At 43.8% G+C, this 16,391-nt stretch overlaps 1 protein-coding gene across 11 annotated transcripts in view; it reads left to right on the top strand.

Annotated features, from left to right (window-relative positions):
* The window catches only part of SYT7 (synaptotagmin 7), a 596,170-nt gene that overhangs the window by 513,475 nt on the left and 66,304 nt on the right, over positions 1-16,391 (top strand). For all 11 annotated transcript variants that reach the window (XM_073574004.1, XM_073574013.1, XM_073574007.1 and 8 more), the window contains one exon: positions 6,137-6,407. In XM_073574004.1, coding sequence (XP_073430105.1) covers positions 6,137-6,407 — 271 coding nt within the window. The remainder of the gene's footprint in view (positions 1-6,136; positions 6,408-16,391) is intronic.

The following is a 16,391-nucleotide window of genomic DNA, read 5'->3' as shown; positions in this document are numbered from 1 at the left end:
TAGTAGTTACTATATTGGTATTGTGCAATGCTCACATCTTGGTAACCCACCTCCTTAGAAAATGGGGGTCTCTTGATGGCTTTTTGGCAGTCCACTTCAACAGAGAATAAGTAGAGAAGCAGCCATGCCTTAATATCGCCAGGGCTTTAAAGGGGTATTCCACTAGTAGGACAACTGTTATGATTGGGTCACCGAGGAGGAAAGCAAGACCAAGCTAAGCCACAGAAAACCAGAGAGGTTGGTAACTAAGCGGATTGCAGACCCCTGATCCTATCCACACAACTAGCATTAGCCGTGGAGTGTACCTATGATGATTCTAGACGCCTCGACACAGCCGGAGAACTGAATAAGCCTAAAGCAAGAAAGGGGAAATCTAAACTGCCCCAGAGCAGACCCCAAAGGAATAGACAGCCCCCAAAGATATATTGTCGGTGAGACTAGATGAAAACACAAACGCAGGTAGGAAAATAGGCTGAGCAAATGATGGGGCCCAAACTAACTAGACAGGACAGGAAAGGAAAGACACTGTCTGCAATCATGCAAAAAACCCTGCAAAAAATGCCCCACACGTCTCATAGAAAAAATACGGAAGTTGCACGACTTCGCCCACTATATCAGCACTCTGGTGTATTCTGAAAACAGAGCAAAGAGAGGCCAATCTAATAAGGGACAAAAAGAAACTGGAACAAGCAGTAACATAAGGATGGAAATTCAGCACAGCCCCAGCCGGGGCTGGCTGACCACACAAAACCGAAATAGACAAAACCAGAACAAATGTGAACAGAATAGCAAAAGAACACTTAGCTGAGCATGCAGGGACTGAGCAGGAAACTAAGACCTCAGGAGGCAGGAAAAATCACCAGCAGGGATAGAGGGAGTCGGCTGTCTTATATCCAGTCAGAAACTCCCAATGTCCAATCGTCCTCCTCATTATCAGGTGGCAAGCCTCTGTTAATTAGATCAGCTCCATAACCTCCTGTAACCACCAGAGGGAGCCCAGAAAGAGAACTCACGACCCCTCTGTCAATACAACCATCTCCACTACCTTCACCAGCAACCAGAGGTAGGCCAGAAAGTGAATTCACAACAGACAACCCCTTCTTAAACTAAATGTTTGGCCCTGATAAAATGATAAAACCTATATACCTCTCCCATGCCGGCTCCGTTCCCGCAGTGTTGGTACTTGGGGTCCCGGGGCTCTCGTGCAGTTGAATGTCACGTGAACCCGGCGCCCAATCAGCGCTGCTGTCACTGTCTCCTCCTTTGTACAAACTGAACATGAAGAGGAAGTCAGAGGTCAGCTGATCCCGGACTTCCTCTTCATGTTCAATTTGTCCAAAGGCGGAGACAGTGACAGCAGCGCTGATTGGGCGCCGGGGTCACGTGTCACAACAACGCATCACAGCCCCGGCACCGCGAGTGCCGATACCTCTGGAAGAAATCTGTCCTAATGATTACTTAATGACACAGCTGCAAATTTCCTTAGGCTTTATGCACATAAACTTTTTTATTTTTTAGAGCAGAACTTGTAAAAAAAAAATGAAAAATCACTTAAACTCTCTTTCTATTCATTTTTATTGTACAACCACTTTGCTTCTTATATGTTGAGCATTGTCAGCTTTTTTTTTTTCAGTTTAAGGCTTTGAAAAAAAGAAACTCCATGTCACTTTGATTTGTGTTATTGATGGAATCCGCTCCAAACTAAGGGACCATTAAATCAGAAAAGTGAAAAATGCTCTCAGAGAAACAAAAAAAACTCTTCGAAAACTTTTGAAAAGATCATCGAAACTGCTCCAGTAAATGGTTCCGAGAAAGAAAATCTCTTACTAAGAAGGAGCATTTTCTAAAGCTGTTTTTGCTTGAAAAACTTGTTGATTTTCAAAGCTCCCAATAACTCTGTGTGCACAGTGCCATACCGTATGCACACACAGAGAAGAAACGGTACGGAAGCTCTGCAAATCCTCTTCATAAAAACTAAAAACTCCAAAAATTCTGCAAAGCATTTATGATGATTTATTATTACTGGGAGCTATGTAATATTCCTGGGCCAAGTCCTCCTCAGTGAGAGCTGATCTTTCCTAGTGGTTCTCCATTCTAGGGATCCCTATTGTGAATGCCATATAAGACATATGGATAAGGGGTTTTATCATGGTTATACAGAATATATGTTCATTTTTTTTTTTAGAATTGATGCCAAATCCTAGTTTTAATCCTTATCCTACACTACTTGTAAGGGCTCTCTCACACGGTCATCAACTAACTCATGTGTCAGAGTTTGAGCCGACAAGAGAGAATCACAACACAGGTACGGAAGAGACGGAGAAAGTAATTTCTCCCTCGCCTTCATTGCCAGCATCCACGGTAGTTGCACTGCACTCGGATGACATCCGAGTGCAGTCCGATGTTTGACACGCAGCCAAAGACTTGTTTGGGTGTGTGTGATCTGATTCTCGATTGCACTTGTAGCATGCTGCCATTGTGCTCTCATATCGAACCGGCATGATAAAATAATTGTTGATCTGGACTGTCCCATAGAATAACACTGGGCTGAGTGCTAAAACACCAGAGAGCACTCGACTATGTTATACGGCAGCGCGAGCAAGCCCTAATAGGAAAGGTTGTAAATTAATCCATTAAAAAAACTGTGGTAATTGATCCCAGGCAATTGCAGTAAGAGACAGATGTATCATTCACGCTGTGGAACCGCTTCAGTAAGTGCCAATGCTACATTGCTTCACACCTGAGAGATAGCAGAGAAGGCGACAATGTGCCACGTCCCACTGATGTCTCTGACACATTGTGGACTTGCAGGGTATACTGTGTGTATGTATATAATATATATTTGTTGTATGTATGGTAATGTCCTGAGAGTTTCTATCAGATGCCATTAGAATAGAGGTCAACAACGAGCTAGATGTGTCAGGATCGACGTCCTCGGCAATCTCAGTGTTTGCATTCAGCTCCAAAACCAGCACAATTTAAGGCTCGATCCCATTCATTCATTCACACCAGGAAGCCATTGAGATTGTCACTGCGTTTTGCTCCCAGCACTTTAATTTTCACGTTTCTTCTCTCCAGGGTATATATCAATCTATGCTAAAAATACTTCTCTCTAGCTCCAGACAAATACTTCTGGTCATGAATGTGTGTCTCCTTCTTTATGGTAAATTATCCTTTATACATGTGCGCAGGGCTCTGTTTCTTCATGTGCACGGCCATCTATTCACCTTTTATCGTCTGGTCAGCTTGCAGTGCCCAGATAATGGCATCAAGTAGGACTATCCCACTAACGATACATGATTAGTGTGAGATCAAGAGATCAGCGGTCCCTTGCTCCCGGCGTGAGTGTGTGACCACCTTCCTATTCACTACCTTCCTGCGCAGTGGTCACACATGTGCACAGGGGTGCGACCATGACCGGGCCCGTGTGTGAGAGGGGCCTGCCGACACCAGCGCCTATTTCAGCTGGGTGTGCGTCCACCGGCTCCCTGCACTTCAATGCATGTCGCTGGCTAATCACAATTAGAAGCCGGCAGCTGATGTCGGCATGCACGTCTCGAGCGGCGCATGGCAGTGACGACATGCACCACCCATGGCTGCCATAATAAAGTCAGCTGCAGGGTATAGAAGAGGACTCTGCACATTGTGGGATTGGCCCAGGAAAGAGGACGTTATACCAGGAAGTGGCCCAGGATGGGGGACATTATTCCAGGAAGGGGCCAAGGATGGTGGACATTATACCAGGAAGGGGCCCAGAATGGTGGACATTAAACTAGGAAGGGGCCCAAGATGGGGGCCATAATAACGGGAAGTGGCCCAGCATGGGGGATATTATACCAGGAAGTGGCCCAGGATGGGGGACATTATACCAGGAAGTGACCCAGGGTGAGGGACATTATACCATGAAGTGACCCAGGGTGAGGGACATTATACCATGAAGTGACCCAGGGTGAGGGACATTATACCATGAAGTGACCCAGGGTGAGGGACATTATACCAGGAAGGGGAACATTATTAAATGGAACATTATTAAATGGAGTGTGAATACATATGTATTCATAGGATCTAGAACCCTACAAAGGCCCATACATCTGACCAACATGAAGGTCAGGGTCCAGGTTCAATTTTTGCACTGAGGCCCATCAGACTCTAGTTACACTACAGCATGTTTACTATCCCTCACATAGATCCTGTGAGATAGTAGCAGAGTAGAGGGGGATTGTGATATTTCCCCAAGGTTCCTCCCTCCCCATATGTATACTAGGCACCAGGAAATATACGGTACGTCATATTTCATCTAGGAAAAGTTTGGTGAGGTATAAGGATTGCAGAAAGCCAGATGTCCCTTGGAATGTGTAGTTTGCTAGCGGCTTTGGCAACTTCTGTTTGGGCTTGGATGATAGACAGGCTTGGGAGTGGGCCTGTCATTCCATTCCCTGGCCTGGTTTTCTACGTAGTCCTTGTATTTAGCAGATTCATTGCTGAGTTTAGAAATTTGTGTAGTGTGTGTCTTTAGGTTTAAGCAAATCTGAAGATACAGAAGGTGCTGAGAATACTGAGAACGGCTAGTCTCTAGTGTGGCGTTGGGGTGCTACGTTGTAGTCACTGGTATAGTCAGGGATGCTAAGGTCTAGTTAGTGCTCAGCCGAGAAGGGGTTAATTGTGCCTTAATTTAAAGGCTCTGTTAATTTTGTACATCATCAATGAAGAACAGGTGAATACAGACAAACAGACAATTAATTACAAATATTTTTTTAGCGATTTTTGCTCTTTGTTGGTTTCTGTAACTTTTCCAGTAATGTTTCACCTACTAGGCTATTTCAATAAAAAACAATGTTTTATCAGCAGAAGATTATCACTACCAGACTAGGTGTCTCGTGCCTTCTAGTCAACTGCTCTGTATAACCCTGCTCCTGCCAGTGATTGGCAGCTTCCTGCCTATGCACAGTGTACACTGAAAACTGCCAATCAGTGGTGTGGTGCTACACGGAGCTCAGCATTGTATCAAAATGACCATTATGTGAGATATCACTGGAATCAGGGTCTCTGTCCCTACATCATGCTGCTCTCTGATTATACAGCAAAAAAACTGCTGACAGAATCCCTTTAAGGCAAAAAAATGTAAAAAATGCAATATATGTGTTTAATCCTTACAGACCTGCACAGTTTTATTTTACATTTTTCCAAAATATCAAAATCACACGAATTTATTGTCATCGGAGATATCTTAACCCTTTGTTAATGCATGTATAATGCTGAAAAATCATACCCTATATACAGGAGTCAGTTTAGGACCCCAGTGGAAGGATACAAGTTGTGATCTTCACACCCCGGGATGATAATATCCTGAGTGACTATAAACAATATTATTACTGATAACTATATAACATCATATGGAGTTGAGATCATGACTAAGACTATTTTTTAGTTGAAACGCGTTGATCCTCCTCACTGATGTGCTTGGTGTTTGCTATAAGAAATTTTTTAGAACCAACATATTTTTAAGTTGTCCAATAAAGCTTTGTTAATTGCAGCCACCTCCGTCTCCAGCTGGATCAAAATTTTTTTTTTCTTCATCATATGGAGTACGGTACTTACAACTGATTAGCAAAGGTATAGGCTACCTGACAAAAAAAAAAAGCTAATTAAAAAAATGTTTTATATTCAGTAAGTGAATGATTGTATGAGATTGTAACAAAACCTCTATGGATATTTTGGATAAGGTATTTTTCTATTGTCTTCAGCATTGACCTTGATGTTCCCTTCCCGCTCCACATCTGTACATCATGTAATGTATACATCTGTAGGGCTGCAGTAGTGTGACAGTGACCTCTGCTTATTAATTTAAGAATGTCAAATTGCATATTGTGCCAGATCCTAATGTATGAAGGCGTAAATGGTGGAGAACCTCAGATTGTGGGCTTAGGTAGCGGGAGTATTGGCCCAAGGCACTGGTATGACCTCTGAGTATCCTCACGCTGAAAATAACCTGATCTCCAAGCTGCGTTTTCTTATTGCCATCTGGTGGACACAGAGAACATTGTAACGCTTTCTTCAACCACTATTCCATACACTTGCGTTAGACCTATTTGGGATTCTAGTCTTAATGTTGAACCTTCCTTCTTTTTTTTTATAGTTATCTCCGGGGTCAGATGAAGAAGATGGTCATGACAGCTCAGGACGGGAGACACTTGGCCGGATTCAGTTTAGTGTGGGCTACAACTTCCAGGAATCTACTCTCACTGTAAAGATTATGAAGGCGCAGGAGCTACCAGCCAAGGACTTTAGCGGAACCAGCGATCCATTTGTGAAGATTTATCTACTGCCTGACAAGAAGCACAAGCTGGAGACCAAGGTGAAGAGGAAAAACCTCAACCCACATTGGAACGAGACTTTCCTCTTCGAGGGTGAGACGCACAAGGTGGAGGGGATCAAGGGTTACTTTGGCCCTGCAGTACTTGCCAAATAATAGTACATCAAAGGTCTAACTTTGGTTTTGGGCTAATTAATGGAAATTATACAGAGGAATTAGATCCTCTCAGATTTGCTGTAGGACTAACAGAAGTATTGAAGTTTCACCTCCAATGAAATGTTGATATAATATTACATAATTGTCAAAAGGTTATTCCCAACAATAAAAGTTATCACCTACCCAAAAGATCTTGAAAATGGGGCTCTGAAATGTCACAGCAAATTGAGCATGTGCATTCTCCATAGGACTGGCAGAAAAAGTAGAGTGCTGCACTTGGCTTTCTCCAGCAGTCCCATAGAAAATAGATGGAGTAGTGGTGCGCATGCATCACCATAGCTCCATTGGACTGGCAGAAAAAGCAGAGTGCTGTACTTGACTTTCTCCAGCAGTCCCATAGAAAATAGATGGAGTAGTGGTGCACATGCATCACCATAGCTCCATTGGACTGGCAGAAAAAGCAGAGTGCTGTACTTGGCTTTCTCCAGCAGTCCCATAGAAAATAGATGGAGTAGAGGTGCGCATGCATCACCATAGCTCCATTGGACTGGCAGAAAAAGCAGAGTGCTGTACTTGGCTTTCTCCAGCAGTCCCATAGAAAATAGATGGAGCAGTGGTGCTCATGCATCACCATAGCTCCATTCAAAGCCTGTCCTCTTGATCGGTGTGGGTCCTTCACTAATCTTAAGATATGTGATAACTTTTAATGTCGGGGAATGACTATTTAAATAAAAAAGGTCCATTATGAGACTTTTTTTACTGCACTTTTTCAAGAGTGGTGAAAGAGCAGAGTTGTAGATAAATCCAATTCCTAAAAATTGTACGAGCGAGAGAGCGGATGCACATGTATATTCCAGCTCTAAAGTACGGGTGCCCATTGATTTTTGGGATCAGGTTTAAGGTTTGATACAGTTCTGGTAACTGAATTTTTTACTAAAGTTCGGTTGGGCACCAGAATCCAAACTTCCATGGGTCCGCTCATCCCTAATCACTGACTTTTTAAACTCCTGACGTAGTAAAGCCCACCCACCACAACTGAAATATTGTCATCCTTTGAGATAAGAAATCCACATACTCCAAGCTCTCTAATCTAATAGTCTTCATTGTTGTATAGTCCTTTTGGGTTATATGTCTTCATATAGTTTAATTAAAGGGGTTAATAATAAAAAAGCACCACACGGGTGGCAATACATATAAAATAAGGTGATAAGATATATTCATATTTCATCCCTGACAAAATCCATACTTGGTCGTCACTGCTGTCTCCTGTTTACCCTGGAGGAGTACAATCCCGTATACACCACCATGTGACCACTGCTGTCAGTCACAGATCTCAGTGATATGCAGCATGTGGGGGATTTACCACATGTGACTGCTGCAGTCAAAGTGAATGTAGGACCTGAGAATTGGGGATGTGACACTGCATCGGTAAGGATGAAATGGGTAAGGATACATCACCTTAATTCTAACTATATGCAGCTAAAGTTGTGGCAGCTTTTTAATTAATTCACACAACCATTTAATTAATGGGGTTGGCTGCTACTTTTTTTATTGATGGACCTATCCTTAGTTTAGACCATCAATATCTGATCAGTGGAGGTGTGACTCCGGGAACCCCCCAACAATCAGCTGTTACCGGCGCCGACCGGAAGTTCACAGATGCTGTTAACTTGTCAGGAACATGATCAAGTTTAATGGTTCTTCACTCTTGTGATACGGTTTTGTCAACAGTCAATGAAATATTTGATGATTTATTTAAAATAACTAGTTTTTGCTTTAAGAAAAAATAATAAAATAATTGCGTATCCAGGGGTATTCCCTCTAGTAGTAGGGACTTGGCTTGAACCGAGTAACTTTCGGTGCTGTTGCAGTCTTCGCTCTTGCTGATGATGACTTTACAGCTAGCAGCATTTATATTTTGACAAAATTTTAATAATCTTTTTTTTCACATAAATATTTGTTTCTTCCATTAGTGTGTATCCAGCATGTCTCCGAGACACTTGACAGCAACTTGTTGGTTGGATAAGTGTTTTCATTATTAGGAATATTTAATTATATAATTTACTTTCATAGACTCTTGGCAGATTCTGAATATTTTCTTTTCATTAGCATACGTTGTGATGTATCCGTGCAAAGCCGTGATCTTTTCGAGGGAGGAAGCAAATTTTCCTGTTAAATACAATTGGCACCTAACCTGTCTCTCTTTTAATGAGAGGTTAGAAAAGTTGGGCTTGTTTAGCTTATGAAAAAAAGATGGCCTAGAGGTGATCTCATTTGTAAGTATAAATACATGTGTGGTCAGTACAAAGCCCTGGCACATGACTTATTCCGTCCTTGAATCTTACTAATAATAATAAATTTATTTCTATAGCGCCAACATATTCCGCAGCACTTTACATTATAGAGAGGACTTGTACAGACGGTAGAAATTACACCATAACAATAATCACATAGATCATATCAGATACCAAGAGGAATAAGGGCCCTGCTCGCAAGCTTACAATCTATGAGGAAAAAGGGGAGACACGAAAGGGGGATGGTAACAATTGCTTTTATTGTTTGGACCAGCCATAGTGTAAGAATCGGGTGTTCCTGTTGCTGCATGAACCAGTTAACAGTCTAAATATGTAACAGTACAGACACAGAGGGCTATTAAGTGCATAAAGCATGTAAGAACATGATGCGGGGAACCTGGTTATGGTAAAAAATTTTGAATGAGCCACACAGGGATAATTAGGTTAATGCATTGAGGTGATAGGTCAGTCTGAACAAATGCGTTTTCAGGGCACGCTTAAAACTGTGGGGATTGTGGATTAATTGTATTGACCTGGGTAGTGCATTCCAGAGAATTCGTGCAGCACTTGAAAAGTCTTGGAGATGGGAGTGGGAGGTTCAGATTATTGAGGATGCTAACCTGAGGACATTAGCAGAATGGAGGGCACGGGTAGGGTGGTAAGCTGAGACTAGGGAGGAGATGTAGGGTGGTGCTGAGCCATGGAGTGCTTTGTGGGTGAGGGTAATAAGTTTGTACTGGATTCTGGAGTGGATGGGTAGCCAGTGTAAGGACTGGCACAAGGTAGAGGCATCGGTATAATGATTGGTGAGGAATATGATCCTGGCTGCAGCATTCAGGACGGATTGGAGAGTGAAGGAGGGAGACCGATTAGAAGAGAGTTACAATAGTCCAGACAGGAATGAATAAGAGAAACAGTAAGAGTTTTTGCAGAGGGACTTTTTACTAAGGACTAAGAAACTTTTGATATGTTTAGGCAATTCTGGCATCTGTATAGGAAAGGGTTCTTTAAAATTAGAGCAGTCAAACTGTAAAATTCCCCACATCAAGAGGTAGTAATAGCAGACACTATATCCGTATTTAAAGGGAACCTGTTCATCAATTCATTCTGTCCAAACCACGTGCAGAATGAATCGAATTATGGCTGCACAATTTCAGACGGGTTCAGTATATGATTTTCCGAAACATTTCAGTGTTTCTGAGAATATATAGTTTGAAGGTCTGACTTTGGCCAATAGGCAGAATCACGAATATTTCTGCACCACTCCTGGCCGGCTTCTCCCCACACTTATGTAAGTGACTGATAAGTCTGTCCCATATTTGTACATAGCCACAGATCTGTCAATCACCTGGAATTACGCTGTCAGTCAGAGGCGGCGCCGGACTAGTCTTGACTTTCTCTGTGGTCCCCGACTGGATCTTCAAGCTATATTTTTCCATATAGGCCAAGGAACCTATAGAAGCTATAGTAGCTACATGGTCATTCTATGTCATATGGGAAGCTATGCAGCAGAACTCATAGGTTCTTTAATGGCGGCTATTAGTGATTTTCTGCTTCTCTTAAACCTTGATAAATCAGCTACATGGAACATTAAAAGAATTTTACATAAGAACAACTCATAGGCTAAAAAGGTTGGGGTTTTATTTTTTGGGGAGACTACTACTTATATCTACGTTGGTGTTCCAATGAATGGGGCCAAGATGAAATGTCAGGCACAGCCACAACCATGCCTATGGTGCTTTGCTTGTATAAGGCATTGAGGGGCTGCAGCTTTCTAGATGGTTGATAACTGTTGGTTAGGGAAAAAAGTGGGATAGCACCCTCTGTTCACTAGAATGAAGGCGCAGAAAAGCTGCCGGCTGTTCTCCACAGCCTGCACAGCAGTTAGTAGAGGGTCACTATTCCTTTGTAAAGACCAGTGGTGGTCTCAGTTTGTAACAAAAGAATATATATTCAATACATTTTTAGAGCGAGACCACCTAACATTATTAATGCTTGAAATATTGTGGGAGTTGGTGTACTTGGGTGTACAGATAAATAATGTTAAAGGAAGAAATAAAATTTAATTGGCAGAACTAAGTGTAAGCTTGTGGTTTTCTAAAGTTGACTGAAGAAGAATCACAGTATTTGTCCTGCAGTGCTCAATGTTTGCGTTATGCACAGGACAAACACTAAGAAGTGCAAATGTTCCACTTCCAACCTGCACCCTCTGTTTAAACACCATTCACCAGTTCAGTTCCATTTATTCTCCAGAATTGAAAGCAAAGCCTGTAATTTACATTTAGAAATGAATTATACATAACTTATAAATGAATATACACTAAATATGATATATATATATATATATATATATATATATATATATATATACAGGGACATTGTAATAGGGAGGGGGGAAATAGGCAATTGCCCTGGATCCATACCACCATAAGGACCCCCAGGAATAACAAGCAAAAACTGCACTGATAATACTAGTCCAACATCATCAGTGCAGTTTCTGATGTTAAAAGCATCGATCTTTGTTGACAACATGTGTACGTGTGGGCACTCTGTATATATACATATACAGTTGTGATCTAAAGTTTACATACCCAGGTGGAATTTTTTCTTTCCAGGCCTTTTTTCAGAGAATATGAATGATAACCCCAAATCTTTTTCTCCACTCATGGTTAGTGGTTGGTGAAGCCATTTATTGTCAAACTACTGTGTTTTCTCTCTTTCAATCATAATGACAACCCAAAACATCCAAATGACCCTGATCATAAGTTCACATCCCCTGGTGATTTTGGCCTGATAACATGCACAGAAGTTGACACAAATGGGTTTAACTGGCTACAGTTATAGGGAACATCCTCACCTGTGACCTGTGACAAGTGCCAGGAAAATTGTTCGGGATGCAAAGAAAAACCCACAAATAACAGCTGAAATAAAGGACTCTGAAAACTAGCGGTGTGGCTGTTTCAAGATGCACAATAAGGAGGCACTTGAAGAAAAATGGGTTGCATGGTCGACTCGCCAGAAGAATGCCATTACTGTGCAAATGCCACAAAGTATCTTGCCTACAATATGCAAAACAGCATAGAGACAAGCCTCAAAACTTCTGGAACAAGGTAATTTGGAGTGATGAGACCAAAATTTAACTTTTTGGCCACAACCATAAACTGTTGACATAAAGTCAACAAGGCCTATGATGAAAGGAACACCATTCCTACTGTAAGGCAGAGAGGTGGATCACTGATTTTTTGGGGATGTGTGAGCTACAAAGGCACAGGAAACTTGGTCAAAGTTGAAGGAAGGATGAATGCAGAACGTTATCAGCAAATACTGGAGGCAAATTTGCAACATCAGCCCGGAAGCTGCACATGGGACGTACTTGGACGTTCCAACATGACAACGTTCCAAAACACAAGGACAAGTCAACTTGTCATTTGCTACAGCAGAACAAAGTGAAGGTTCTGAAGTGGCCATCTCAGTCTCCTGACCACAATATCATTGAGCCACTCTGGGGAGATCTCAAGCGAGCAGTTTATGCTAGACAGCCCAGAAATTTACAGGAACTGGAGGCTTTTTGCCAGGAAGAGTGGGCAGCTTTACCATCTGAGAAAATAAAGACTCTCATCCACAACTACCACAAAAGACTTCAGGCTGTCATTGATGTTAGAGGGGGCTATACACGGTATTAAGAAATGGGGTCTGTGAACTTTTGACCAAGGTCATTCGGATGTTTTGGATTGTCATTATGATTTAAAAAGAGAAAACACAGTAGTTTGAAAATAAATGGCTTCACCCAACCACTAACCATGAGTGGAGAAAAAGTTTTGGTGTTATCATTCGTATTCTCTGAAAAAAAGGTAAAGAAAGCAAAAATTCTGCCGCGGTATGTACTGTATATGTATACATATGTGAATGTGCACTGTGTATAGATATGTATGTGTGTATGTTCTCTGTATATATACGTGTCTGTATATACATGCTCTGTGTATACATATGTGTGCAGGGCTAGCATTATGGGTGGGCAAACTGGGCAATTGCCCATGGGCTCCATCCCCATAAGAGCCCCCAGTGATACCTAGCAGATATTGCACCAGTCCAGCATTATCAGTGCAGTTTCTGATGTTAAAAGTTCAATAGTATCTTTAATTCTATCACAGTTATTTGACCATTATGTGACCAAAGGTCCTGTACCCTGCTGCAGTTTAGAACAAATGAACTGTTAGCATCCGGGAAGTCATTGGTCGGCAATTGCAAAGGGAGCTGCCAACAGCGGGTCTTGACGATTTGCCAAAGGGCACGGATCCGCTCATATCCCTACTGAGGAGTTATTATTATTATCATTATTATATATACAGTATATATGTAAAATACAGGTTTTGCTTGCAATTCTGGTGAATAAATGGCATTAAAATGGTTTATTATGTTTAAATATTTGTAAACATACTGAATGTATATGTACATACACACATATATATATATATATATATATATATACACACATATGTATATGTGTGTGTATATATATATAGTGGTGTAGTGACCACTGTGTCCACTAGGGGGCGCTGTAAGGATGTCCCAGGAGAGTGGATGAATGGCAAGCTACTGAATGACCGTTATGTATCTCAAGGTGGGTGGCCTTGAGATGGAGATTTATGTGTGTTAATCAGCAGTGATACTGCTGAGGTGCTGGTTCAATGTGTCAGTGACTATTTACCTACAAACCCACCCAGGGGGTGTGTTTAATAACGCTTTTGTAAAGTGTATATCTGTGTGTGAAAGACCTGTGTTGAGGTCATAGTCATGTGACCCGGTGGGCGTGGCTATGGACCATATAATGTGGCCAGGGTAGGTCACAAGGGGTGAATGCTGGGACTCGATTGGTCCAGTGTGGAAGGTCCCGCTGAGATGGAGCTTCCTGGCTAACAGCTTGTGAAGTGGCTGTGGTGAATGGCTGCACGTGTCTGAGAGTTCCCAGGGGAGGGAATGAACGTCTGCAGTAAGCTGAAGCAGCCATGAAGAGACCCGGACGTGGGTGAGATAAGTGAGGCTAAGAGAGCCTGTATGCTGGACATTGTACAACCTGTGTGAACACAGGGTTTACAGAGTGAAGCTATAATGGACGCTCTGCTGTTTATATGCTGTTGCATATTGCTTTGGTTTATGATGATGAATAAACCTCATGGACTATACTGCTTTATGAAAACCCATGCTGGATCTGGTTTTGTGGCGGCTAAGCGAGAATCCTCTAACTGAATGACAGCACTACCTCACAATTGTTGGAGAAAACTATGGGCATTGTTGTAGCCTTGTTGCTGGGAGCAACGGAAGAGGACTGCAAAGTCGGTTGCTAAGGGCAACACTGAGCCAGGAAGGCTGACGGTTGGGGATGCCACTGCCCGGCTGTGGTTCTGGAACCGTGGGGTGGCCTAGTGAGTAAGGCACTGTCCGGATCAGTGAGCCCAGTGCAGCCGTTTCCCCAGTAGAAAGAGACTTATAGGATACCTCTGTGGTAGAGGGGTCTGAGAACCTGCGCGGCCAGCAGGTGACGGTCGTGAAAACCGTGTTGTACTGGCCGGGGTTAGTGAGAAAGAGACTGGTGATTGCTATTGGGTGCCTCTGTGGAGAAGAGGTATCCGAGGACCTGTGGGGCCGACACAGGAAACGGACAGGTGTTCGTGTTATACTGACCTGGGTCAGTGTGAAAGACTGTGTACCTGGAGGGTTCAGTGAGCAAGGTCCTGGAGGGTCAGTGTTGGGAGGTTCTAGGAGAAGAATCGGATCCCTGGAGCACGTGGTATGACCTTGGACCTGGTGAGGCGTGAGTGTTGGGCAGTCTCAGGAGGAGACGGATGTCCTGAAGAGCACCCGCTAAGCCCCTGGACCTGGTGAGGCCAGTGTGTTGGGAAACCCTGGGAGGAGGGCCGCTCCCTGAATAGCACCCGGTGCGCCCTGTGTGTTGGACGGTCTCAGGCGGAGACGGAACGTCCTGAATAGCACACAGACAGGACACGTGAGTTTTGTGTGGTGTGTTGGTGTGGCCGTTGTGTGTTGGGAAACCCTGGGAAGAGGGTCACTCCCTGACTAGCACCCGGTGTGCCCTGTGTGTTGGATGGTCTCAGGAGAGGAAACGGAATGTCCTGAATAGCACACAGAAAGAACACGTGAGTTTTGTGTGGTGTTTTTTTTTTCTTCTTTTCTCAACTCAGCCTGCGGTGGCTCAGTGGGAGTCAAGAAGGTGACAAGCGGCTTCTTGTAACTTGGCGGGGTTACGAAGGGGACAAGCGGCTTCCTGTAACTCGGCGGGGTTACGAAGGGGACAAGCGGCTTCCTGTAACTCGGCGGGGTTACGAAGAGGACACCAGCCGCTGTGTGTGAACAGCAGCCGGTGGTGTCGGTGATTGGTGACAGCAGGAGCTGTGGTGGTGCCAGCAAGGACTTGTGTGGTATCGTTAAAAGACATTAAACTGTGTTGTGTGTACTGTGGTCTGAGAAGACCGGTATAACGGACATGGGGAAATCCCGGAAGGGGGCGGTGGCCCAAACCGGGGTGATAGCCCAAAAGGGGGTGGAGTCCCAAATCAGGGTGGTAGCCCAAAAGGGGGTGGAGTCCCAGAAGGGGGCGGTGACCCAAATTGGGGTGGTAACCCAAAAAGAAGTGGAGTCCCAGAGGGGGGCGGTGACCCAAATTGAGGGGGGTAACTCAAAAAGGGGTGGAGTCCTGGGAGGGGGCGGTGACCCAAATTGGGGTGGTCCAGAAAGGGGCCGATGTGTCAAAAAAGGAACAGCAATGTTCGTGTATGTTGTTTTCTGAATGTGGAATATTCTTTCCGGATAATGACGGGTCACAGGTGTGTACCGTAATGCTGGACCGAGAAGGAGTCTCGGGTCGGCTGGACTCAAAGTGTCAGGTGACTCTAACAGGATCTCCTCTCACTTTCTGTCTGACCAAGAGAATGGTCCAGGTTCGCTGTAAACATGGGTTCACGGTGAACTATACCGTAGACAGAGTGATGTTTGAGGGGCGCATAGGTGGTGAGTGCCAAGGGGGCGGGATACCACAGGACTTATTCTGTGCCTTGGAGAGGGGCCGGGACTTTGTTTTGTTTGATGACGTATGGTCGGACGATGGAGACATTTCGACTGTGGGGCCAGCAGACACTGAGACAGTGACGGCTCCTGACATGGATAGGTCAGAGGTAGAACTGACCGGAAGAAGAAGTACATCTGCCCAACTTACGGACCTGACGTCTCATGATATGACGGATGGTGGGCTGGGAGATGAGACGACTGGGGTAAAAACACGGTTAAACGGTAATGGGACGGTTCACTCGGCTGACGGGACTGACCCAGTGGTACCCTTTGACAATATAATTAAAGAGGTAGTAGTGCGCCATGTGCTGGCCAAAACAGAACAAGATCGTGAGATACAGTTAATAAAGGAGACAGTGGAAGGACATATCAAATGAGAAAGAGTCCTGAGACAAATGGCCGAGCACAGGGTTGAGGAGCTCGAGAAAGAGGTCTTGGAGCTTAAAGAAACTGTAAGTGGTCTTCTGCGGGTAGAAGAACTTGGACAGTGAGGAACAGCGGCCGGGTCCGACGGGTGGTGGAACGGAGCTGGCGGTGCCCGTCTT

The sequence above is a fragment of the Dendrobates tinctorius genome, unplaced genomic scaffold, assembly GCF_039654945.1.
Source record: "Dendrobates tinctorius isolate UK_male_01 unplaced genomic scaffold, ASM3965494v1 ptg000037l, whole genome shotgun sequence".
Lineage (NCBI taxonomy): Eukaryota > Metazoa > Chordata > Amphibia > Anura > Dendrobatidae > Dendrobates > Dendrobates tinctorius.
The sequence above is the reverse complement of the archived record's forward strand: the minus strand, read 5'-3'. Positions and strand labels throughout refer to the sequence as shown.